We start from the raw sequence: 26955 nt of genomic DNA, 5'->3' as shown, positions 1-26955 counted from the left end.
CAGGTGAGGACCTTCCCCAGGAGCCTCCCAGGTTACAAAAGTGTAAACACAAACCCTGGCCTCAGGGAGCCCCAGCCATAACCAGGCAGGTCCTCTGGAAGGACAGTGAGGGGCCGTTCATTCCCTGGGCTGTTTCTCACTCCATTTGGGATGGGGGTGGGAGGAGCCGATTTAACCTGGGCCTTGTGTGGGGAAGCCCACCCCGTGAGAGAAGGAAGGGCTTGAGTTTGTCTGTGCCAAGCTTTGGGGGAAGGGGAAGGAAGATCCAGAGTAAGCCACAGTGATCTGGAGCTCCCCTTGGGTGGCTAGGGTTCAGATCACAGACTGGGGGCATCTTCCTGGACCACACATCTAACTTCTTGTATTCCTGGGGCCAAGTAGTTGTCATGCACATTTATGTTCCTGAATTCTGAAATATTGCAGAGGATGTGGTCCAGGCTAAGGCATGCTGGGTATTGGAATCTAATTGGGCTCCAGGTTTGAAACATCTCATATTCTCTTGGCCTAACTTTGGGTTGTTACCCCAACTCTGAAGTGAATTGGCCTACCGAAGCGGTTCTCAACCTTTTTCATCTCACTTCAACTAATTACTAAACATGTGTGGCACACCAAAAAAAATGTATTATATTATTTTGCCGATCTGACAAAAAAAGAAAGAAAAGAAAGATATAATGCTGATTCATTTGCACTATTGTGACTATTGTGTTGGCTGTTGTCGTTTTTTATTTGACAATCTAAGGGGAAAGAGGTCAGTGCCCTGGCTAAATAGTTAGGTATTGCATGTGTTAAAAGTTCTTGCTGCACACCGGTTGAAAATCACCAGCCCAGTCTATTATTTTTAAACATGAATTAGAGAGTGAAATCAAGAGGCGATTTTAAAGAATGCTTTTCACGAGACGTTCAACCACTTTGACAGGGAAACATGCCAACTTCTGCCCTGCGGCCCTGCAGTGGCACTGAGGAAGGTTGACTTAAGGGACTGAGAACTCCCTTGTGACACCCAGTCTTTGCAGGTGAAGCCTCGCCTTCTTTCCTGTCTCCATCCCCCAAGGACCAAATATCTTGGTAAGATGAGATACAGGCGTTGAAACCATCTGCACCAACTCTTAAGGCTCGGCATGAGGTCACCAATGCACGGAGCATGGCTCCTTTGGGGCTATATTTTTTCATTTGGCATAAGACATGCTTAAAAAAAAAAAAAAAAGAAAAGAAAAATGGGAGATTGAGCATTTTAGAATACAACAAGGCAGCATCTTGACTCTTGCCAGCCTTTGAAGTAGCCGGCCTGCTAACATCCCGCAGCCCGAGATGTTTGTTGACTGTGGTCCCACCGCAGGGAAGCCTCCTGTCCCCACACCCTGTCTCTGTTATTTCCTGTCCTGGGATCCCCCACCTTCTGCCCTGCTTGTCTGGGGGAGGGGTCCGTGTCTGGAATGGACCGACTGACTGGATCCCTGCTATTGTGGGCGAAACTGTGTACAAGACAAACAAACATTCTTGGGAGTGACCAGACATTATCTGGAGAATTCCAGCCACTCGGTTGAAGAGGAGGTCACTCACCTGGAGCATGCAGAGAACTCCAAGCATCTGAAGTCGGGGCAGATGGCAGACACAGATTCCGCAGATACAGCTAGGAGTTCCAAATGAATTCTTGGACTCCGTGAGCTGTGGCGCACCGAGTGTCCTGGGAAAGCAAATAGGATGTCACGAGTTGCTTCTTTTGGTGGATGTGGGAGAGCTGGACAAGCCAGGACTCAGAGCTCCACTCCGTCCCTTCCTGGCTTTGTGCCCTGGGGCAGATGATTCAAGTTCTGATCCTCAGTGTCTTCACCTGCAAAATAGAGGCGATGCCCTACTTTGGGCTGTTACTGCGTGAAGTTATTGAGATGATGCATGTAAAGGGCATAGTGAGATGCCTACAATAATTGTCATTTCTATTTCCTGTAAAGAAAACTGGCAGCAGCTAAGCCAGATAGTTACGTGGTTAAGCAGATAGAGATTCCTGGAACGAATCTTCCTCGTTTGCTAAGCCTCTGGTGCAGGTCCTTTCAACTTCGAGGTCTGCATTTACAAGAGGCCCGATCATGTGCAAGCTCCTGAGACAGACTCCTCCAGTTCACCCCGGCATCACCACTTACCGCAGATGCCTTGTGGCTACTCACTTAAAACGGAGAGTCCCCGTTTCCTGAACTGTAAGATCGAGAGCACTGGCTTCCCAGGCTGATTTTGAGAAATAAATGTGATTGTGCGTTAACATCACTTAGTTTGCAGGGCCTGGCATATCACAGATGCTCACTATCATGTTAGGATCGCCTGCTCATTGGCCTTCAAGGCCTCAGGGCCCCTGTGTCCCTTCCCCAGTTTGACAAGGTGCCCACTCGGCGCCAACTCCTGGACTTTGCAGCTCCAGGCTTTGTGAACTGCTTTCCGTGGACAGCAGTCTCCCTGCCTGTGGCCATTGCCCACCTGAGCATGCCCTTATCCCACAGCTGTCTTTACTCACCCTGTTTTGTCCACGAGTTTTTAAACATGCAAATATCTTGGGGCCAGGGCCCCTGACAAGTCTTGAAAAATCCCACTCTGGGCCTGCTGCCGAGGAGAAAGAGGGACCGGCCTTGTGTGGGGGCCTGTCCTGTCTCGGTCACAAGGCCACTGCCTTCCCAGGCCGCCTGTTGGGTAGGCTGTGTCATAGTGGGAGGGTAGGTGTGCTTCTTACTGCTGCTGCACCAAATGACCGCAAAACTCAGCGGCTGGAGATGAGAAATGTGTTTTCTCACGGTTCAGGAGGCCAGAGTCTGAGATCAGGGGTGGCAGGTTTGGTCCTCCCCCTGGAGGCTCCGAGGGGATCTGTTCCTGTCTTCCTCCCAGCTTCTGGTGGCCGCCAACAGTCCTTGGCTCTTGGACTTGCAGATGCATCACTCCAGTTTCTGTCTGTGTCTGCGCATGTGTCTATCTCTGTGCGTCCTTTCCTCTTAGAGAGACACCAGGTGTGGGACTGAGGGCCCACTCCAATCCCGTATGACCTCTTCTTCCCTAATTCCATTTGCAAAGACCCTGTTTCCACATTCTTCCACCGACTACAATAATTGTACCCTTTTGTCAAATGACGAACCTGAGTCTCAGAGAGAGGAGGAAAGACCCCCGTGTACTAGTAAGCATCACACAGTCCGTTGGCTATACAAGTGGATTCAAACCCGACTTTCTCTTCTCTAGACTCATGTTCTTCCTGTTGGATCTCCTTACCCCAACTAGCAAACGGCCAATAACACAAGGGTCTGAGAACCAGGGCAGCAATATGGTAAGCAGCAGTTGGCCGCCAGATCAAAGGGGCCCTCCAGAGGATAAACAGGATGAGGCAGAGGCTGTTGAGACCAATGACAACCCCCTTTCTTGTGGCTGGTTTTCAGACTTTATCCTGTTGGCATAATCACTAATGTGTGGCTCTCTACCACGGCGCTCTGCTCCTGGGTCTCCATGGCCGGGCAGAGAGATTCCCTATAAATGAGACACGAGGTAGTGCTGTTGGCTCTAAGCAAAGGGAAGGAGCACATTCTTTGCATGAAGCCAAGTCTCCCTGCACCCCATCTTACTGCTGGCTGTGCTTATCACGTATCCCCTCGGTAGATGGAGAAATTCTGTGCTTTCCTTCTCCTGCAGAGGTTCCTTCCTGGCATTCAGAACCACAGAAGCAGTCGGTGGAAGCAGGTGACTGGCCCTCCTCTGCCCCCAGGGCTGGGCTGCCCAAACTTTCCCCAGAATGTGGTCCCGCAGAGCTGGCCCCGGGCAGGGTGAGAGGAGCACAGAGTAGTGGCAGGAAAGGGGGGGTTCCATGCGCTCCCTGGGTTCTGGCTACAGCACGGGGGTGCAGAGGTGAAAGCTTTGTGTTCAGGGTGAGTTCCTCCTGGTTTAAACCACAGACACACCTCTGATACCAGGCTCAGAACCTCAGTGGGCCTGGCTCGAGCCCGAGCTGCCCTCCAGGCCCTGCCCTTCATCGGGCGGTGCCCCAGGGCCTGCCTGATCCAGACTCGCCACTTGGTCCCGGCAGAGCACACTCTGACCATCTGGACTTTCCTGGAGTCCTCTGGCTCTGCCAGTGCATGTCGGATCGAACGGGATCAGAGGGCTGTTTGTTGCCCTGTCTGGCTCCACTTATGGCTTTTGTGCTTTTAAAGAAACTTAAGCAAAGGCCACTCATTCATGGATTTCTAGAACAAGCAGCAGTTCTTGGTGACACTAGTATCCATGGTGACGGGACCTGTTCTGTGGGTGGCCATCTAAGCCTTCTGTAGCTGGGGTAGGGAGCCGTTTTCCTGCCAAGAGCCATTTGGATATTTCTAACATCATTCTCGGGACATACAAATTATGAACTTAAAAATTATGTGGCTATGAAGAAAGCTCCTAGATTTATTATTGAATTGCAAGTCCCGGCCGCAGTTGCCTTGGCAGGGACAGACCAAATGATAAGGCCGGGCCTCTGTCCCCCACCCCTGTTCTAGAGCTTCCGGCAGTTCCCATGCGATCCCTCAGCAGCTGATTCCATAGGATCAAACACTTTTCCTGTTGGTAAGAGGTAGCTGCCTCCTTTGGTTGAGTTTCTTAGTGCCTGTCTTGATGGCTGGGTGTTCTGGAGTGCTGCCTTCAGAATGGGAAGGCTTGTTCTCTAGGACTTCCTGCCTTGGAGCCGGGACGGGCTTGGTGATTCCCGTAACTGGGAGACAGAAGGGTCAGGATCCTAAATTGGTGTTGGATCCACAGTCTGGGATTGCTTCAGCGCAGACTTATTGCCCATATTCACCGCTCCCTCCACTCCCCACCCTCTAACATTTGCTTTAAACTTTAAAGACATGGCGGGCCTGGCCAGTGTGGCTCAGTGATTGTCACGCTATGACTCAGAAGATCCTGGTTCAATTCCTGGTCAGGGCACGTGCTTGCCCTCTCTCTCTTTCTCTCTCCCTTCCTCTCTGAAATTGATTTAAACACACACACTCACACACACACAAAAACAAACAAACAAACGAAAAACACAAAAAACAAAAACATGGTGATTTTGCTTATAGAAGTCTTGATTTAGCAAACCCAAAATATTATTTTTAAAACTTTAAGTTCCAAAATACTTTGCTAGAGAAAAAAAAAAATTATTCAAATGGAGTAAAATGAGTGTGTGTGTGTGTGTGTCTTATAGGTGGATGGGGCAGTTATGAGATTAACTCATCTACACATTTGAGTTGAATGTGGCGAAAAATGACTGTTGTTTAGAGTAGCAGATAAAGACAACCTCCAGTCTTTACCCTCTACTTGACTGACCAGACCTTGAGAAACTTTTCAGTGGGGGTTTCCTATGACAAATCCTGTCTGTGACATAGTGCATGGAGTTCCATGACATTCCAAAGAGGAATCTGGTTTCTCAGAAGGAGTTTCACAACTTTTCTGGGCATTGGCAGCTCGTGGGGGGAAAATGTCTGCGTATAACAATGAGTCAGTGACAAACCTTTGATGAAAAAGGAAGATTCAATTGTCATACAGTTGTGCAGAGTGAGGGTCTGCTCCTGAAAGTGTGGTAGCTTACTACAAGGAAGCACACCTGCTCAAGGGAAGGCCACGTGCTGGTTCACGTTCGTGCATCACGGCTGAGCGAAGCCCTCCGTGCCCGTTATGCCGGTAGAAGGTGGAGACCGGGGTGTGGCCAAGTCTTGGCCTTTGTAAGTCTACATGTATTTAAAGCACAGATTTGTAACTTATTTATGAAGGGTTACTTCCAACGATAACTTTCCTTATTACAAAAGTAATACAAGCTCAGGTGTGCAAAACTTTATCAAAATAGAGTGTATAGGTTTCATGGCAGATTTGCATCCTCCCTTCAACTTTAGGTTTTCCCCGTTGTCCAGGGTTAACCTCCATTCCTGTGTGGGTGTGGTTCTTCTAAACAATATATGTGCAAAAGACGTCCTGTGGGTGATTGGCGATCCAGTCTCATCCAGGTATCTGATTTCCCTTCATGGGTGCCGTATTTCCTTTGAGTTCTTACCCCCCTATCTGATTATATTTTTAAGTACTTACTTTTTTCCACAAGTTAATATATGCACATGTTAAGGATTCGAACAGTGTAGAAAAGGACACAGTGGAAAGAAGTCTACCACCTCAGTCCTCCTCATTTCTTTAATAAAATCATTGTTATCAGTTTATCCTTTCAGGGATAATCTATGCATATAATTATATATATATACATGCATTTTTGTTAGCAAATAAAGTGGCACAGTGTGTACACTATATCCTATGGATATAAGTGACAGCCTCATTTAATAATAGGTCTTTGGGATTATTTTATATTAATTCTCGTAAAGGTGGGAACTGAACTATTCTCTTAAAAGTTACATAATATTCTACTTTATGAATAGTCCAGAGCCCTACTCACTTGGGTTATTTTAGTCCTTTATTATTTTAAGCAATGTGGCGTCAGAAATTCTTGGGTATGGGTTATTTTGTACATGTGCCACTATAGCTGAGGGTAATTCTTGGAAGTAGAATTACTGGGTGAAAGACATCGTATATTTTAGAGTTGGGCACATATGCCAAATTGCCATGCGACTTTGTGGAGTTGTATGAAGGTACCTGTTTCCTCTTATATGGATAGCTAATTTTATTGGTGACAAACTTACCTCACAGTTTCATTTTGCTTTCCTTTTATATGAGAGGGAGTGGGAATGTTTTTGTATATCTAAGAATAATTTATATATTTTTTCTGTGTCAAGTGTCCATGTCTTTTGCCCATTTTTGTATTTGGGTTCTTGGTCTTGTTCTTATTGATTTGTAGATGTTCTTTATATATCATGAATATCAAACCTTTGTGGTATGAGTTGTAAATATTTTCTTGTTTATTTCTATCTTAGCCACCATTCATTGGGTCCTTTTACTGTAGGACAAACCCCAAACGGGGCCCTTGTGCTTCACGGATGCTCGCTAAGGTAGTAGTTTTATGCTCATTACATAGAGGGAGAAGCCCAGGTCTGCTGAGTACCAAAGTCCAATCTTAGCCAGAACTCTGAACCCCTAACACACAATATAGTAATACAGCATCATTCCAGGTTGCTGTGTAGTTTTGACAGATATCTTACTCAAGGTGGCATAGCCTTTCATCAGTTCAGCAAATGGCCATTTTCAGATGCGGATGCTTTTGGGCACAGTTTTGTTGCCTGCAGCTTTCCACTGTTCTAGACAGCACTGCAGTGCCTTTCCTCCAAAGCTGTGCCCTCCATATGCGTCATGATGGCACCGCTATTCCTGCAGAAGGTAGGAGTGTAGTGTCTGAGGTCATGAGCAGAGCGGCCTTTTGAATCTAAGATCTTTAATGGAGGGACTGACAGACTCAAGGCAGAAATGGGACACGTGCCTGGCACTGCACAGGGGCCTTCTAGACTGTTCAGCTCTTTCCTCCGGGGTCACCACTAGCTTCATCTGGTTCTGGCACGAGGCATCCCAGATTCTCCTTCCTCCCAAACCTGCCTTTTGGACAGTATTGGAGGCCAGCACGGTACCCTGGGAATTGGCAGGGTGCAGTGGGGAGTAAGAGCGTGGCATTGGTGAACCATTTTTTTCTTATAGAATAATGTTTCTTACAAGAATGAGGGAGACCATGGCACAGACATAGTTGGGGGGTCTGTATATGCATGTATGTCCTGACCTCCAGGGGGGTGCTGAGTCCAAATCTCCTAAAAGCCTTCCTGAGGAAGGTCGCCGCTCTGTTCCCTTCTCACCAGTCTCCCCTCAATATATCAGGGCGGGTGTGTCCGCTCTTTACTCTGTGAGGAATTCCTTTGGGTAAACAAGCTCCTACTTTACATACTTTAGATTGTAAATGTTCCCATCAGATTCACAACTCAGTGCAAATTGCTTTAAAGACCTGGCTCCTGCTGAGATGAGGGTCCTGGAGATGGGACTTGGAGGGGGGGCCCTAACGGAAAGGTGAAGGGGAGAGGGCAGCCTGGGCGGGGAGGTGGGGGGGGGGGGGACACACACCACTGTCCTGGCCATTGAGAGGGGCATCTGGAGGTCTGGGCCCATGGGTGTGCCTTGAACCGGGCCCTGGAGCAGTTTGCAAAGCCGCAAACCTCCAGCTTCCCTACGCCCCAGGGAGCATGTGAGTGAGCCTTTCCCATGGCTGCCCCCCTTCCCCCCCACCCCCACCTCCCCACTTTGTACTTCCTGGTCTTACCATTTTTAAAGTCTGACTTCTCCACTTTGCTTCATTCTGGCTCCTCCTGGCTTCAACAGATCCGCTGTGGAACATTCCATCACACGAAGGTACAAACACAGGGTGGTTTCGTTTAGCAGAATAAACTCCGTCCCATGAAGAGATAAAATTCTGACAAAGGGCATGCGTCCCTTCCCGGAACCCAGGGAATCAGCCCGGTAAAACCGTCCAGGGTTTCGGCAGCAGCAGCCTCCGCTTGCTGTCTGGCTTGCTGTCTCTCAGCTCAGCCCTTACATCAGCAGCCTCAGAACTGCCCAGCACTTCCCCTGTGCACGAGGCTCATGCTGATATCACAGAATTACAGACTAGGAACAGAGAGGCAGTGAGTGGGTGTGTGTGTAGAGGGGGAGAGGAGTCACCTAGTCTGATTTTCCCATTTCACAGACTAGAAAACTGAGGCCCTGAAAAGAAACACGGCCTTCCCAGAGCCACGAAGCAGCAGGCACATGGTTTCAAAGACAGTCCGTGGCTGCCTTTGGATTAACACAGCACCCTCCCTGGGTCTGCTGCCTCCTCAACTGCCCACTGTGGCTCCCAGGGGCCAGCCCTGCCCTGGTGGGATCAGTGGATTCAGAGCTCTGTTCCTGACCACGGACAAGGTTTGGCTCCACGGGCTGGGGCCGCCCCTCTGTGCAATGGGTGAGGCTCTCCATCCACTTGCTGTTGGTGGGAGGAGCAAATAGCGAAGGCAGGTAAGGGTGTGCAGCACCGAACTGGCCCCCAGGAGGTGTGCCTTGCATATCTGCTGAACGAACGATGGTCACCAAACACCGATGGCCTCCAGACCCCAGCGGCCCAGCCTCACAAATTACATGTTGCTTCCCAGTCAACCGGGGCATGTTTCAAACGGCCTCCTGTCCCCCAGTGCAAGGCACCCTCCGAGACTAAACAGAAGGTCGGGTTACAGCGCTCCGGAAGCCCAAATGGCTTTGGGTAAACTCAGGAAAGTCAGCAGCCCAGGCTCAGAGTCTGCCAGGCGGGGAGGGAAGTGGAAGGTGGAGCGGGAGTCAGGGGAGTGCTGCTGGCCCCGCTCGGCTCATTCCTGTCGGAGACCCCACTGCCTTCTGACGCGGGCAGCTGCGTGTGTGCTTTTGCAGCTTGAAGCCTCCTTGCTGGTTGGGTTTCTCCCTCTGTCTCGGAGGACACGCCACTTTCTGGAGCACCTCCCTGTGCCTTTGCCCCAGAGTTGTTTTCCAAACTTCACCCGTCTCTGTGTAGCTGGAGGGAGGCGTGTGTACAGGGGTATGTGTGTATATTTATGTGTTTCTGTATGTGCCTCTATGTGCATGCACATGTGCAGTTGTGTGTCTGTATGAGCGTGTGCCTTACTTTGCTCCAAGTTCCACAATAACACAGTACCACACTTTGAGGGACTTAAACAACAGAAAGTTATGGTGCACAGTTTGGAGATTAGAATACAAAAACCAGGTGTGGTTAGAGTTGATTCCTGGTGAGGGCTAGAGGGAGGGATCGCCCCCTCTCCGTGGCTTATAGATGTCTCTCTTCTCTCTGTGTCTCCCCATTATCTTCCTTTTAGGTATGGTTCTGTGTCTAAATCTCTCTCTCTTTAAAAAAATCCTCACCCAAGAATGAAATATATATATATATATATATATATATATATATATATATATATATATATATAATATTTTTTATTATTATTATTTTAGAGAGAGAAGAAGGTGGGGAGAGAGAAACATTGATCGGTTGCCTCCCATATATGTCCTGACCGGGGATTGAACCCGCATCCTGGGTATGTTCCCTGACCAGGAATTGAACCCGAAACCTTTTGGTGTATGGGATGATGCTCCGACCAACTGAGCTGCCCAGCCAGGATCTCAATCTCTTTTTATAAGGACACTAGTCCTCTTGGATTAGGGCCAACCCTAATGACCACTTAACTTGATTACTTGAGACCCTGTCTCCAAATAAGATCATATTATGAGGAGCTATGTGTTAGGACTTAAACATATAGAATGTGAGACAGGGGTAGGGAGAGACACAATTCATTCTATAACAGTGGACATGTATGTGTGCATACATGTGTGTGGTGAAGGGTAGCACCTCAAACTCCAGTCAGAAGCATGACTACTACTTAGATAATGGTACTTCCAGAGTATAAGTCATTTTCTCTCTTGTGAACAGGGCATATTGCACACATTTTCTTAGCAACCTCCTCATGGGGACTGAGTATGTAGCGGGTCCTGGGTATCACTCTTGCCTCTTAGTTAGAGGCACCTCTTCCAGTAAGACCCCGCCCTGGCTCATCTCTCTCGAGCAGAGCAATGCCGCCCTTGGTGTTTATTTGTTTTTTCCACCTCATTTTCCTTTAGACTGTTAAGTAGCATCTTGAAATGCCTTTGGCTATACAAACATTCCAGTTATTCCAAAGGGCACATCTATTCCGTTTCCACACAGTCCCTGGTGATTTGGTGTCACCACCTCAGTCACTGAGAGAGTTCCCGGGTAGTTCTTCATAAATTCCAGCATATTAAAGATGTTGTTTAGGCCCTGGCCGGGGTGGCTCAGTTGTCCCATTCACCACGAGGTCACAGGTTTGATTCCCAGCTAGGGCATATGCCTGGGTTTGGGGCTTCATCCCCAATGGGGGATGTGCAGGAAGCAGCCCATCCATGTTTCTCTCTCTCCCTTCCTCTGTCTCTCTAAACATCAATAAAAACATACTTTTAAAAAGTTGTTTAGGCATGGTAAATAGTTGTAAAGTATGCAAACTTTTAGCTTCCTTTTCCAAAGGGCCTTCCTAGGCTCCATCCACTCTGATCATTCCTTCCTGGAACTGTGTTTTTGGGGGGTCCCAGGAGGTCCGCATGGTGGGCCAGCCTGCAGGCCACAGGGACCCAGCCACCATCATCGGGCTGCTCACCTGCTTGGCCCAGACAAACTGCTCCCAACCTACCCCGAAGAGCTGGCCAGCAGGACTCTAATTGACATTTGTCCTCCTCTTCCTGGTCACTTTGCTGTACATCTCAGTTCTCTTGTCTTCTCCACAATCTCCCTGAAGAAGATGACTTCTTCATGGCCCTGCATGGATTTAGAATTCTGAGTGACTTCCTAGTTAGCCAGACTCCAAGTTGTGCCTCTAATTTTCCAGGTCAAAACAGAGTTGGCGGGGGGGGGGGGGGGGGGGGGGGGGGGGGGCGACGACGGAACCTGGGGGCAGCATTGGGGGCCGGGCCTGGGAGAGGGACAGAGGTGTTTGTGACCCAACCCAAAAGAAGCTGTTCTCTTTGTGGCGGAAAAAGGGGAGCCACTTTCCCCAGACAGCCCTTGAGGTCAGAGCGCTCATCCCTCACTTCAAATCCTCCTGTCCCGCTTCTATGCGACATCACGTAACCATTAAAAATGTGTCTTACAAAGACCACGGAAGGACACGAAGACTGCTTGTGAGATAATGTGGAGTACAACAGAAAAAAAGCTGGCAACAAAAATGAATATGCTGTCTGGTCTCAACAATATTAAATACACATTTTAAAAAGGAGACCACACGGAATGCAGGAAAATATTAACTTTTTCTCTGAGTGGAGGGAGGATGAATAACATATTTTTTTAAATCTCATGTTGACTTCTTATTGAATAAATTGGGATGACATTGGTTAGTAAAGTTATATATAATAGGCTCCATACTATATCATCTGTATATTGTTTTGTGTGTTCACAACTCCAAGTAGAATTTATTTTCTACAGTGAGCATTTCTGTCCCAAAATATTCATTTAACTGCATCATCAGGCTCTTGCAAGTTTTTTGCTGCCTCACCCTCACTGGGGTACTAAGTCCCTGCTTATCCAAAGCCTGTCTCTGACTTAAGACACCTGGACCTGGCTCGTATCAGCACCCGGCCTTCCCCACTCAGCACTGAGCTCCTGGAGTCTCTGCCCTCCGGGCTGTGGCCAGCGAGGGAGGGGCAGCCTCTTGGAAGGGGGTGAAGTCCTTCTTTGTGTGAATGGCCTTTTAGGGAGCCGAGGGAGGGCCCGCTGTGACATCACAGGCTTCCGTCCCAGGCTCAGCAGGAATTTGTCCAGCTGAGCCAGTGCGCCGGAATCTGTCTGGAAAAGAGGCAGTTCTGACGGGCCGGGTAAGGCGCTCGCGCTGGGCAGGGTAAGCCGGGTTTGCTGACTTGCCTCGCTGTCCTTTCTCTCTCATCGGGTAGGAGGAGGTTTCCTTCAGAGGCTGAGGAGTCGGGATTGCAGTGCTGTGCTGTGGAGTCCTTTCCCGCTAGAGAGAGAGCGGGCAGCTGAGGTCACACTGGCCACTAGCATCTCTTTTTCTTTCCAAATCTTGTAAAACTCCAGCTTTCATGCTAAAGGGCAAAGGGGACGCTCCTCACTTCACATGCAGTGCGTGCAAAGATATGCCATCTGTGGCAGAGGATGCATTGAAGGTGGTGTGTGAGTGTGTCTGCAGCTGTGTGTATGTGTTGTGTGTGTGTGTGTGTGTGTGTGTGTGTGTGTTTCTGAGTCTGAGTGTCCTTTTCCAGAGCAGAACCAAGTGACCCAGCGATTCTGGCCACTGGTTTGCAGGTTAGCATGTTGTGTTTGTTTAGTCTGCAACTAGCCTTCAGCTCCAGGTCGTGGGGGTCTCCACGCTCCCTGCGATTCCAGGCTCGTTAGGGAGCGTGTGTGCCCGTCTGCTATGGGGAACCTCCTTGGTGCTGTTGGTCTGTACAGCGTCACTGTGGACAAAGGCTTACCCAGAAGCTTCTGGCACCGTCTCCTCCCTTCTCCTGGCCCTCTGCCTCCGTGTAGTGAAATTCTGCCGGGCCCTTAGTGGTTGGTTTGTTTTGTTTTTTAGCCTCTGCTCTCTGCCTTTCCTAGTTGGCCAGGCATGAACCCAAGACCCTGAACTATCTTAAAACCAAGAGGGACGCAGCTTCGTTATTAAGAACCAAAGCCAGGCTTGCTCTTGCTTTCAGCAGAATGCATTACCCTACCAGAGCTGCCTCCGTGGCCTTGATCTTGGTTTATTCTGGAGGTCGGGACAGCGGGAAGGCCTTGGGGAGAAGAGCCTCTGGGGACCCCTCGGTAGAGCACGGAGTGTATCACGAGGAGGAGGAAACAAAGGCCAACTTTTGAGGAGCTGAAATGCAGCATCTCTCTCCTCATGCTGGGGAGACCCTGAGCCCTCCCCGCGGTTCTCAGTCGAGACTCCTACCGGGAGGGGACCGCCAAGGAGCCGAAAGAAACACGCCTTTCCCCGGTGGCCGCAGGAAGGCCTCGGCTTCCTTCCTTCCCTCCCCTCCCCACCTCTCGCCCCCATCACACACACCATCTTCAGTTTCTCTCACAGAAAGCCCGAGCTGTAAATGTGCTAATCAAACAACACCTTAACGTGTTCCAGATGTGCGGCCCGCCATGCGAGCCGGTGGCTTTTCAGCGGGGCTGAGGGTTGCTATTCATCAGGCAGGCCGTGGCGCTGGGGAAACGCCGTTTGCTACAAACGGACCGTGTGCCTTCCCTGGGAGGGCGGGCCAAGACACAGGGGAGCCTTGTTCCCAGCGAAAGGGGTTTCCAGAGGGCTTTTCATCCTGTCTCCGAGCCTGTACCTGAGGCGTAAGCCGGAGAGAATAGGGTGGTGTGTGCCGGGTGGACCCGTGTCCTGGGAGCGTGGGGAAGACAGGCTGAGTTTGTAGGGACCAGAATGGTCCTTGTCACTTTGGGGCTATAATGGCCTCAAGGCAGGAGGTCGGTGGGAGGGAAACCAAATGGCTTTGTTAGTATTTCATGCCTTTAAAAGGGGGTGTTTAGGGGATTGGAGGGGTCACAGAATTAACCTGAGCCTGCCCGGTCTAAATTTAGCCTGTCTCTAGTCTGGAGTGTTGGCGTCTTAAGTCTGCCCTCCATCAGCCAGTGGGGTCTCTGTCCTTGGGATGTGGCTGGGCTTCGGCTTCCCATGACCAGCACAGCCCCTGGTCCCAGTCCCACAGCGGGAAGCAGCGCTGCTGGGGGTGGAAGGGGTGGAAGCGGAAAGGCAGGCCTAGAACTGGAATGTGGCCCAGGTTATCACCTCTACCCTCCACTTCCTGTCCTGAAGGCTTTGCCTGAAGCAAGTCAAGTCGTTCTCAGACATTCCTACTCTCTGTGTCTGAGGGGGTGGAAGGGGCCCACTCAGACTCCCAGCTCCTTCCCCAGCCCCCCCCCCCCGGGCCCCCCCCCAGCCTGCAGTCTCAGCAGGGGCGTGGTGGGGGCAGAGCTGCTGCAGGCCAGCTGCTGAGGACCATTGGCGCGCCCGGCTCCTTCACAAACTCCCCTCGGCCTGCACAGTTGGCACCATGGCACAGGGTTGGAATTTTCTTTCCCGTTACTGTACAATGCCTCCTGTGCCCGCTGCTGTTTGCTCTCTTGATGTGAATTGGCTCTCTCTTCCTCCCACAAGGCGGTAAGCCCCTTGCTGCAAAGAGGGGACCACCGCAGAGCCCCAAAAACCTCCCAGGACTCCCAGGACCTCCCGTGGCCCCAGGCACAGGGCTTGTCGCTCTGTACGTTCTCCGTTCTCCGTTCTCCGCTGGCTTGTCCTTGCCGGAATGCACTTTGACCTCTGTAGCCTCTGTGCTCCCCTCCCACATTCCTCAGCTTCCCTTGGCGTGATGAGCTGTCTCTCCTGGACCTCCTGCCTTTGTAGCTCTACCCTGCTTCCCTCAAGGCTGTTGAGGTTCAGCATACCTGAATAGGCACCTTGCAAGCAGGTGTCTGAGCATCATCCATCACCCGGGTGGTACCCCCTCCTCCCGTTGCCGTGGTGATGGAACTTCAGCTGAAGTTCCATCCTGTCAGGACCATTGTAAAGCCTGCCACAAACAGCCAGTAGAACCAGTTTCTTGCCTAAAGCAGTTTTGCTCTGTGTACTAAAAACCCTACTTAGGAAAGAGAGGCGGGGAAGAAGGGATAGAGACACTGTCTGGCTTCACCGCCGTGAGGAAGTTTTGTTTCACAGCCACGTCTCCGTTCCCAGGCCAAGAGTGAGTGTATTTTTGGCGGAACTTAAAAATAACTGGATTAAAGGATCAGGTCACCTATTACCTGGGGGAAAGGGTTTCTAATTTAAATACTGTGCCGTAGGAGGAAGTAATCTGGGTTATTCAGAGTGAGGAAACCTGGTTGCAGGAAAGGCGCCTGATGTTTGGATAATTTGGGTCACACTGCGTGAGCCAAAGAGGTCGAAGTTGGTAACGGACATTGTCAGGAGGTAACGGCCAGCTTGGGGTGGGCAAGTTGGGGAGCTGAGGACACAGCAGGCCTGAGTGGAAGTTTCAGCTTCACGCTTGTCCTTAGAGTGAAGGACCTCTTCCTGGTGTCCCCCGGGGCCCGCCAGATCTGCGAAGGAAAATGCATTTTTCTTTCTGTCCTGATACACCCAGCACTAGGCCCCCGAAGCCCTGTGGGGGAACAGCGCACTGCTGGCCACCGCCTCAGCGGTATCCAGACCTGATGCATTTTCTGTGCAAACTCAACAGGCTTCTAGAACCTCACCCGTGCTGGGGGCTTTGTGGTGTAGGGAAGGGGTCCCAGCCTTTTTCCACAGCATCTGTTGTGATGACTGGGATGTTAATATTTTGTCATCAGAGCAAGCAGAGGACCTGCCTCAAAGGCCAGTCCCGAGGTCAAGGCCCCGGACTGAAAGGGAAGTTAGCACCCCTTTTCTAGCTGGAGGGTCCTGCAGGTAGAGCAGAAGGTAGGAGCTGGTACTAATCTCCAGGGAACCTGTCTCTGGCTGGTTCTGGATAAAGAGAAGAAAAGGGGTCTTTAATGCCAGGTCATGAGTCTCACGTGACTTCTAGAGAGTCGGTGTGCAAAGGGTCAAGTGCATGCTCTTTAAAGCCATTCGTCCGACGTTTTTCCCTGTCATTTTGGAAGCATCCCACCACTGAGCACACCTCTGGAAGCACTAGGCTAGGAAGAACTGGCCTTCAGATCCTGGCTGTGCCACTTACTAGCCAGGCGATCCTGGGGAAAAAATCTCTGGACTTCTCTAAACCTCTTATTCTAATGTTTTATTTATTTTTTAAGTAGAATTTTTAAAATTATTATTGATTTGAGAGCGAGAGGAAGGAAAAGGGAGAAAGAAACATCAATGATGAGAGAGAATCATTGATCAGTTGCCTCCTTCATGCCCCTACTGGAGATTGAGCCCACAACCTGGGCATGTGTTCTGACCAGTAATTGAATTGGGGACCTCTTGGTTTATGGGTTGATGCTCATCCACTGAACCACGCCGGTAATTATTAGACAAACACATCTGAGTCAGCAATGGCAGCTTTAGATGCATCCTGCCTACCAGGTTATAGTGAAAGTGAAACAGGACAGTCAAAGGGTCTGGGCTGCCTGTCACTACTGGAGCCAATTAAGCAGAGACAGGGTTGATCATGTATGAACGTGTATTCCAATAATGCCTGCAGTATGGAGAGCAGCAGGTTACCTCGAATACCCGCTCTGCACCGCTTCCCCCCAAAAGCCCACTGCTTATATTGGGTAGAAGGACAAAACTTACCTGGGGAAGCAGGCCAAAGGATTAAGAATAGGTATGTCCTAGATCAAATTCTGGCGCTCATGTAGATATTTATTAAATACACATTTTATTTTATTTTTTAATAAATCTTTATTGTTCATATTATTACAAAAGTTCCTCATTTTTCCCCCCTCCACAGGTTCCCACTCCACCCTCTGCCCTTTCCCCACCTCCCACTGTCCTCATCCATAGATTCACAGTTTATGTTCAGTCTCTTCTTGCACCCCCCACTTTTATTTTAAAATACACATTTTACAAGTACGTATAAAACTATTGTCTCTAGCCCAGACTGGTTTGGCTCAGTGGATAGAGCGTTGGCCTGCGGACTGAAAGGTCCCAGGTTCGATTCCGGTCAAGGGCATGTACCTTGGTTTCGGGCACATCCCCGGTGGGGGGTGTGCAAGAGGCAGCTGATTGATGATTCTCTCTCATCGATGTTCCTAACTCTCTTTCTTCCTTCCTCTCTGTAAAAAATCATTAAAATATATTAAAAAAACAAAAACAAAAAACTATTGTCTCTAACCTCAAAGAAATCTCAACTCTGCTGGATTGTAGATGTTGCAACTGCACCTTGCGTGCAGACAGACGCAGCAGGATTGTTTCTCCATAGTGGGTGTTAAACAGCCACCGAACTCTGAACCAAAGGCCGGGCCTGGGGCTGTTTAGTTCTCAGACTTCATGCACCACTCCTACAGGTGTTCAAGCCCAAGTGCTCACACTGTTCATAGACCCTCCTCATAGGAGGTTGGGAAATATGTCCAACCCACACATTTGAACACCACCATTTTCTAACAGTTTATTATGCTCATTGACAAGCCATTCATTTCACAGATGGAAATTCATTTCTCACCTTAATTGTGCCAATTAGCAAAGCTTCGGGGAGTTACAGAGAGCTCACCTACTGGAGGAAGGAAGCCGCCCCTTGGGGAGCGTGGAATTCCAGAGTAGATCCTGCTTGACCACTGTCGGCACGTATATCCCCGATGAGGATGGCTGTGTGCACCTGGAATAGAATTTAAACACACACACACACAGCTGCATGGCATTGTCTCTGCCCAAGTATTTTGAAGTAAATGGTAGAGTAGACATCCGGACCAGCTGACAACTATTCTTAGAAGACAGGTGCCATGCTGTGAGGGCTCCACGTGAAGCGGGAGCAGGGACAGCCGATGACTCCCATGGGTCCCCCACCACCCTAGGTTTCCTCTGACCTTTGAAAGCTGAGTTTGGTGATTCTTTCACGTCCTCTTGTTTTTTGTTTTCTTTCGATTGGGGCATAGTTTATTCCAGAAAGGATTTTCCAGTCCATGTATTGAATATGTATTTTCTCTCTGAATCTGGAATCAGGTTCATGTTATCTGAAGCAAGGAGAAAATCCTGGTCTTTCTGATCTTCTGAGGGAGCCATAAGCATTTGTTGGTTTGGACAAGACATCGTTTAATGATGTCAGCCCAGACTCCTGCCAAATTCTGACTACGGGGTTTCTAGCCTGTTTTCATTTACCTGTGTAGTCACCAGTGGCTTTAATCACACCAGGCTTTCTTGCATGAAGGCGAATTCTTCATGCTGGGAATGGAACCCGGGAATTTGCTCTTTTGGTAGGCTCTGGGACCTCTGATGCATGATTGTGAATCAACACTGCAAAGCTCTTTGTTTCTTTGAAGTATTTCTACCCTGATCAGGGTTTAGAGCTTGGAGCTGCTGCTCCCTGAAGAGGATGGAATGGTCTGGAAGGACTTTCTAAATTGATACCTGTCTTCCCAGAATAGCTGTCAGCGGCTGGTCAGGCTGTCTTATGGAAAGAAGAGGAAGAGGCGGGGCACAAGTAAGGACAGAAAGGAGAGCCTCTATCCCGGTCACACCCTCCAGTGTCTAAATATGTACTTTTAGTCGAAACCGGTTTGGCTCAGTGGATAGAGCATCGGCCTGTGGACTGAAAGGTCCCAGGTTCGATTCCGGTAAGGGCATGTACCTTGGTTGCGGGCACATCCCCAGTAGGGGGTATGCAAGAGGCAGCTGATCGATGATTCTCTCTCATCGATGTTTCCAACTCTCTATCCCTCTCTCTTCCTCTCTGTAAAAAAATCAATAAAATATATTAAAAATAAATAAATATATACTTTTCAATGTGTTGTTGGAAAAGAACCATCTCGCAGTACACGGGGGCTGCAGACTTTGGCCTTCACCAATAATTAGCACTGTAAAAGCCTCAGTTGGATGCATCACAGAAGACCTAACGAATAGACTTCATGATTTCTGACGGAAAGGCGAAGGTAGTTTTTTGACGCTGCAAACACGTGCTGTGGCATTTTGCATTGGAACAGCTGTTGCCTGAACGTATGCCTTGGGAAGTTCTGCTGTAATGTTTAAGTTCTAGCAAAGAAAGCTGTCAGGGCATCTTCGCGTCCTCTGTCCAACACTGAGCTGTGGAGCGTCCAGGACAAAGGGGCAGGCTGACGTGAGGAGCCACACAAGTGCTCTTGGGAAATGCGGTGGAGGGAGGCTCGGGCACTGCTGTCTATAGGAGGTCAATGTGGGCGAGGTTTTTCCTTCCCCCGGCTAGAATAGCCGTACTGCATTTGGCAGAGAATCATGTTTTCAAGGTTTGTTCGTGAAGGATCTCCTTTTTACAGCTGGGGACACATAAACACTGCTGTGACATTTGTGCAATCATTTGCTGTGACTATTTTGCAAGTCTGCTACAACTGCTATAGAATGTCTTGTACTTTCGGAGATATTTGAGCATGTCTTCAAATGATCCAAGTCCTAATTCACTTTTTAAAAATTAAATTTATACATTTTTTATTTTTAAAGTAAGTTTTTAATGATTTTAGAGAGAGAGGAAGGGAGAGGGCTAGAGAGATAGAAACATCGATGAGAGAGAGACATCCATCGGCTGCCTCTTGCACGCTGCACACTGGGGATGGAGCCCACAACCCGTCATGTGTCCTGACCAGGAATTGAACTGGGGACCTCTTGGTCCATGGGTTGACACTCAACCACTGAACCACACTGGCCAGGCTCTAATTTTACTTTTAAATTTAAAAAAAAAAAAAAATGGGCCTAGCATCGATTGAACGTTCTCTGGACGCCTGGTAAACAGAATGGAATCTGTGAAATGGACAGAGGCAGGTACTGTTGCCACCACCACATGAGCTTGTGGAGCCTTGTGGGAAGGGAAATTCGAGAGGACTTGTCGTTGTTGTCTCCATGTCCCTTCCTGTTAGTTAACAGTCATTTTCTCACTCTTCACATCCATACGAGGTGTGGTGTCTAACCCTGCCTTTCATGTCCTCTTTGTTCCAGAAGCCTCCCCAGCTCTCCGAGGATGATATCCGGCTGAGCCACGGGAGGGACCACTGTAGTGCCAACCCCCTGGACGCTGTGATCGGCCCTCTCCCCTCCAATCACAAAAACATGGAAATTGAGGTCTCCGCAGCAGAATGTAAAAGCGTTCCCGGAATCACCTCCGCTCCACATTCCATGGACCCCTCCTCCCCTTTCTACGCGCCCCCCCACAATGGCCTCCTCGCGGATCACCACGAGTCTCTGGATAACGACGTGGCCAGTGAGATCCGCTATCTAGACGAGGTGCTGGAGGCCAACTGCTGCGACTCCTCTGCGGATGGACCTTACAACAGCACGTCCTCTCCGGAGCCCGGCGCCGCCGTCCTGGTGGGCAGCCCGAGCCCGCCTGCCCACACGGCCGTCCAGCCGGAACCCACGGAGAGAGCCGCCGGCAGGCAGGTGCCTCCTCACATCGAGCTCAGCAAGAGCAACTCGGACACCATGGCGGAGGGCGAGAGAGCCAACGGCCTCTCCCCAGACCAGCCCAGAGAGCTGCTGGGGGACAGCCTGCAGGCGCCGGTGAGTCCCAGCTCCTCCACCAGCTCGTGGTGCTCCTCCCGGGATGGCGAGTTCACGCTCACCACGCTGAAGAAGGAGGCCAAGTTCGAGCTGCGCGCCTTCCACGAGGACAAGAAGCCCTCCAAGCTCTTCGAGGACGACGAGAAGGAACAGTACTGCGTCCGGAAAGTGAGGCCCACGGAGGAGATCCTGGAGCTGGAGAAGGAGAGGCGGGAGCTCATCCGGAGCCAGGCCATGAAGAAGAACCCCGGCATCGCGGCCAAGTGGTGGAACCCGCCCCAGGAGAAGTCCATCGAGGAGCAGCTGGACGAGGAGCATTTGGAGTCGCACAAGAAGTACAAGGAGCGCAAGGAGCGCCGGGCGCAGCAGGAGCAGCTGCTGATGCAGCAGCAGCCCCCGCCGCCGCTCTGCGCGGCCCCCGCCTCCCCCCGGGAGCCTTCCGACACGGCCGCCAAGACCAAGGAGGACATCGTCACCGAGCAGATCGACTTCTCTGCCGCCCGCAAGCAGTTCCAGCTCATGGAGAATTCCAGGCAGCCCTTGGCCAAGGGCCAGAGCAACCCCAGGCTCTTCTCCATCAAGCCATTCTACAGGCCCCTGGGTTCCATCAACTCAGACAAGCCACCGACCATCTTGAGGCCAGCTTCCCTCGGGGGTCCCGCAGAAGACGGGGGCATCTCGGCGGCCAAGGGGCAGAAGGCCCCCGGTGCCCAGGAGAGCCAGCTTCCGGGCAGAGGCCAGGGCGGCGCCACTCCTCCGGGGAAGGAAGGGCCCTACAGCGAGCCCTCCAAGCGCGGCCCCCTGTCCAAACTGTGGGCCGAGGACGGAGAGTTCACCAGCGCCAGGGCCGTCCTCACCGTGGTCAAGGATGACGACCCTGGGATTTTGGATCAGTTCTCGAGGTCTGTCAACGTCTCTCTGACCCAGGAGGAGCTCGACTCTGGCTTGGAGGAGCTGTCCGTGAGGTCCCAGGACACCACTGTCCTGGAGACCCTGTCCAATGACTTCAGCATGGACAACATCAGCGACAGCGGGGCCTCCAACGAGATGGCCAACGCCCTCCAGGAAAACTCGCTGGCTGATTTCTCTCTGCCCCAGACCCCCCAAACGGACAACCCCTCCGAAGGCCGAGGAGAAGGTGTCTCCAAGTCATTCAGCGATCATGGTTTCTACTCCCCTTCCTCCACGCTGGGAGACTCTCCGTCGGCCGAGGACCCCTTGGAATATCAGGCCGGTCTCCTGGTCCAAAATGCCATCCAACAAGCCATAGCCGAGCAGGTGGATCGCGCTGGGTCCGGACCCAGCAAGGGTGGCGCAGAGCAACAGCCGAGGCCCAAAGCGACTCGAGAGGAAGCCGGGACGGGGGCTTCTCACTCGGAGAAGCCCCGGAGCACGTTTGAACCCCCTCAGGTGTCCTCCCCTGTTCAAGAGAAAAGGGATGTATTACCAAAGATCCTGCCTGCCCAAGACAGGGCGCTCAGGGAACGGGGACCCTCCTCCCCACCGCCCGCCGTGCAGCCCAGTGGCCCCATCAACATGGAGGAGACCAGACCAGAAGGGAGCTATTTCAGCAAGTACTCGGAGGCCGCGGAGCTGAGGAGCACAGCCTCGCTCCTGGCCACTCAGGAGTCTGACGTGATGGTCGGGCCCTTCAAGCTGAGGTCGAGGAAGCAGCGGACTTTGTCCATGATCGAGGAAGAGATCCGAGCAGCCCAGGAGAGGGAAGAGGAGCTGAAGAGGCAGAGGCAGGTCTTGCAGAGTACCCCGAGTTCCAGGGCAAAGAACGCCCTGTCGCTGCCCTCCCGAACCTCGTGCTACAAGACCGCTCCAGGTAAGCGCAGCGCCGCCCACGGGCGGCAGGTGTTGTCGGTGGATTTCAGCTCACAGGTATCCAGGCGGATTCTCCTCTGGGTGTGGCTGGAATACGAGTCCAGGACTTCAGCATTTGGTTCATGTGATGGGAGTGTCAGAGCGTCCTCTGGAGGAGCCCTGAGCCTGGATGGTGTTAGCCCTTTCCCAGAGGAATGGAACGCAGTAGGTCTGTCTCATTATCCTGCTCTGGTCTTGGTTTATGGCAGAGGATTGTTCTCTCTTATTTGAAGGCGCTGCTTCTTGGCAATGGGAGTGACTGGGTGGGACTGTTGGAGTCCACAGCTTGACCCTTAGTGTCTGTAGTTAAATCAACCCAACTGATTTGGGGAATGTGCTCTACTAACCCCTCCTGATGCGAGGTCCCTTCCCACCAATGATAGTCATGACTCGGTGCTGCAGATTGACCCATAGAAGATGCTTTTGTCCGTCTTCTCCGTGATTGGCTTTGCTTTTCATCCTCACAAAGCAAGTACTTTGGAATTAGGGGTGGTCTCCTCTATTCGTGTTCTATGATCCATTTGGAGAAGCTGAGTTGCTAGACAAAAAGGCAGGTCTTTCACCCCCTCTCATTGCCTGGGCAGTCCCTTTCTGGAATACTTTGTATAGGTGTTCGATGCTAATGATATGGTCATTATTGCTGCCATGATGAGTGACAAGGTAGACCAGTAGCTTTTATTTCCCATTTGGCTATGATTGCAATTGGAGACCCACAACTTCTGTCACGGAGAGATGCTGCAGACCGTGTGGCCTCAGCTAGTCTGTGAGGTGTTTGTTATGGGGCTGTGCTGACATAAATACAGACAGTGAGAGTAAGTTCTGGAAACTCTTGTAGCAATTTGATGTTGTCCTCCAATCCAAGTGACTTTGTAGTTTTAAAAAGTATTGGCCCGAAATAGACTGGGGGGGAAAAAACTGTTTCTTCATCAGAAATAATTTCAAAGTATTACCCTAATGCCTTGGTCAGCAAACTGCGGCTCAAGAGTCCCATTCGGCTCTTTGGCCCCTTGAGTGTGGCTCTTCCACAAAATACCATGGCCTAGGTGAGTCTATTCTGAAGAAGTAGCGTTAGAAGGAGTTTAAGTTTAAGAATTTGGCTCTCAAAAGGAATTTCAATCGTACTGTTGATATTTGGCTCTGTTGACTAATGAGTTTGCAGACCACTGCCCTAATGTATATTTTAAATCTTTGTTGTTGAAAGTATTACATATGTCCCCTTTCATCCCCCATTGACCTCTCCTAACAGTGCTTCCAATTCTCAATACTCTCTTGACGCTTGGCTTCCATCAAATCAACAATGGTGCAAGGGAACTCTTTCTGTTAATAATTTTCAACCTAAAGAAAAGTTGCCACGTTTAAATACCTTTTTTCATTCTGAATGATAGGGAGAAATCTGTGTTTCTGCTTTTACTTTCTCTCTTCCAAAGGTGGAGGATGATAAGGTTTCTATTTTTAAAAGGATATAGCCATTTCCAAAGAACAGTTATTAGAAAAAACATCTGGAAGTTTTATCTTATTGGTTCTGGTGTGATGTTGAAAGGAAGGAAGAAGTTCTCCATAAATAGGGTCTGTGTTACCTTTGTTCACACAGAGGAGAACAAGGCAGTTCCTGCCTTTGGGGAACTTAGAGTTCAGGAAGAAAAACAACCCCACACGGAGGTGGAAGTTTCGTGACAGAGAAGCACGGAGACAAGCACAGAAGACCACCTCCCTGGGGGATAAGAGGAGTCTTCCTTTCTTGGGAAACTTCCCCACTTTGAACTGAGGGGGAGCTCAGGTTCAGGGGGTGCAGGGAATTATTCCAGGAACAATTTCTGTAGGAAAAGCACCTATACAGGCCCAAAAGGAATAGAGAACCCGGCACATTTGAGGTGTTTATAGAAGGTCTGAGTGGGTTAGAGGAAGAAATCTAAAACAAAGCAAAATTGACTGGATCCAGACAACATTTAGGTTTTAGATATTATACTTTATCCCATTGGTCTGTCGGAAGCCAATGAGGACTTTCAGAAGGGTAGTTATCTCTACACATCTCCAAGCTGTCCTGCTTTCACGCATGAACTGATGGACTCAAAGTCTCCCTGCTCTAGTGAGTCCATTCCACCAGCTTCTACTGAGCTCTTCCTCTGAATGAGCACTTCTGAAGGCACGCCGCCAGCTTGACGCATGACATGTGTTCTATGAGATACCATGCTCCCGAGAATAAGCACACGTGTGCCTCCTGTGCCTGGTCCTTAGTAGAGCATAAAGGAAGGGCTCCGGCAGGTGTACAAGCCTGATTTGAAGGTGTAACCCACTTACTGCCGGAAGACACCCTTGAGGAGGGAGTCTGGGAGGACAACCCAAACGTTGTATTGAAGTTAACATACTATTAGACCTTTTCAAATTCAGGGTGTCAGCAGGCAGTTCTCACTTCAGTGCTGTAGTCTATTATTAGGTTTCCTGGTTTCACTTCCAACTTCGAGGCATGACAGAGAGACCCAGTAACCTAGGTGAATAGTTTAGGGGGGTTTTTTTTGGTTTGCTTTTTTTTAAAAGTTTAGTTTTTGAAATAGTTTCTGTTTTCATGCCAGATGTTGACTGATCTACTGAGTCAGAGAAGTTGCCAGATACGTAGGACATTATGGAGCGTGGTAAAGGAGGAGGTGTGAGTCCCATAACTTTGAAATATGTGGAAAGATGTGATAATGATATACATATTATAAAAATACAACTTCCAAGGAGTTTGGACTTCTAGTATCAGTTTGAATTACAATGCACATGTATTGATTGTTACTCTATATATTACAAAGATTATTGGCTGGGTCTCTTTTCTTTCCTTTTCCTTATCTTCAGATATCAAAGGAAAAAGTCCTAGAAAAAAAAAAGAAAAGGTGATGTCAGCACAATATTCATGAAGCAGGGCTTGGTGACTGGTTCCATGGGTAGTATGCCAGTGAGGGGTATGTCTGCTACTCTTATTTCCTGGACATTCTCTGGTGACTGACCAAGATCTTAAAGCTGTGACCTATGCTACCGATTTCACACACATTTTCTGTTTAATCCCACAATTGACCTCTCCTTGGGGGGTGTCAGAGAGCTAGATTCGGCCCAATCCCCGCAGGCCAGGGCGACTTCACTCCCGAGAAGGCCCCTGTCTTTTCTTCCGTGACAAGACTGTGCTCATGGCTTCTGGGAAGCGGAACTCTGGAAAACACACATTTCTCACCAGTATCATTCCCTTCTGTGAGCGGCTCCTGTTGTCACTACTCATTGTGCTGGGTCTTGTGATATATCTTGGGGTCTGGTTTGGCTCCCAGGGGGCTTATCCCTTGCTGGGGACCCCCCTGGGTGTCCTTGTGGCTTGCCTTTTACCCTATGTACCCAGTTAGGAGGCTGGCTTCTGAGAAGTCAGACTTAACCACATGCAGAGAGAGATGCAGTCTTGAGAAAGAAAAAGATGAATCAAAGGACCGAATTCTTGCAAGATCCTTGCTTTACGCCTGGTAAGAAATGTGAGCTAATCAAAGCCAGGCTGGGGAACAGGATGTCCCCATGACTGCGGGGGCTCAGGGCAGGATATGAGCGTGCCTCTCACCAGACGTGGTGATTGCTGTGTTCCCCACGGAGACTGGCATTTCAGATCCGTTTGATGTTGTGAAGAAGCTGCTGCCCAAGGGGTGGAGGAGCCAGGGGTGGTGGAGTGGAGAGTGTGAAGGACAGACCATTAGGTCCCCAAAGGACACGTTTATAGTTCGTGTAAAATGTATTTCTCTTGAGCCTGAAGGTAAGCATCAGAGGTTTCCCAAAACGTGTACGCCTCTGACCTGAGAGCTAGCCTCCGTTACTCAGATAGAAATCCACACTTTAGATGAAAAAGCTGGTCAGAGAAAATTACGGACCTCAATGTGACAGCCACTTCTCTGGAATTCTATCTAAAGCTCAAGTCCTAACTCCACTGCTTCATAGCGGTCTAAACATCAGTTTCCAGTAAAATGGGAATAAAATAGTACCAGCCGAATCAATTGGTTTGGACAGTGCCTGGCACACAAAAGGCTCCCAAACAGAATTACTATGGTTGTGGCTGTTGTTAGTTACCGATATGTTTTAAGAAAAGGCAGAGATCACCTTAGCAGGATTACTTAGGAGTCACTCCCCTGCCACTGCAGGAGAAATTAATGGCAGGATATGCATTATAACATTGCTTTCTTGGATGGGATTTTTTTCACTGTTACTTAGAATTAAAGTTTCTCTTACAAAATCTGAGTTCAGGAATTAGTTTTCAATAGCCAACTATGATTTCAAAAAAAAACAAAGCCCATCATTGAGTGCATTGGGTGACAATAAAATGACAAGTATTACCATCAAAACATTTCTCTTTTGTTTTTTCTTTTATGAGGAGTAATCTTCACACAGCCAAGCCCACCCTGTTGGTAGAGATGTGTTTAACAAAAAGATTTGGAGATTTTTT

General features: G+C 49.7%; 1 protein-coding gene across 10 annotated transcripts in view; it reads left to right on the top strand.

Moving 5' to 3' along the window:
• PALM2AKAP2 (PALM2 and AKAP2 fusion) overlaps nucleotides 1-26955 on the top strand; it is a 345927-nt gene that overhangs the window by 304139 nt on the left and 14833 nt on the right. For 8 of the 10 annotated variants that reach the window (XM_084899296.1, XM_084899292.1, XM_084899295.1 and 5 more), the window contains one exon: nucleotides 20079-22470. In XM_084899296.1, the coding sequence (XP_084755422.1) occupies nucleotides 20079-22470 (2392 nt within the window). Of the gene's footprint in view, nucleotides 1-12283; nucleotides 12369-20078; nucleotides 22471-26955 lie in introns of those variants that run through there. The other 2 variants (XM_084899300.1, XM_084899299.1) reach the window with 2 other exon arrangements.

This window comes from Pipistrellus hanaki, assembly GCF_964339955.1.
Source record: "Pipistrellus hanaki genome assembly, chromosome: 11".
Lineage (NCBI taxonomy): Eukaryota > Metazoa > Chordata > Mammalia > Chiroptera > Vespertilionidae > Pipistrellus > Pipistrellus hanaki.
This window is presented reverse-complemented; position numbering and strand designations above follow the sequence as displayed.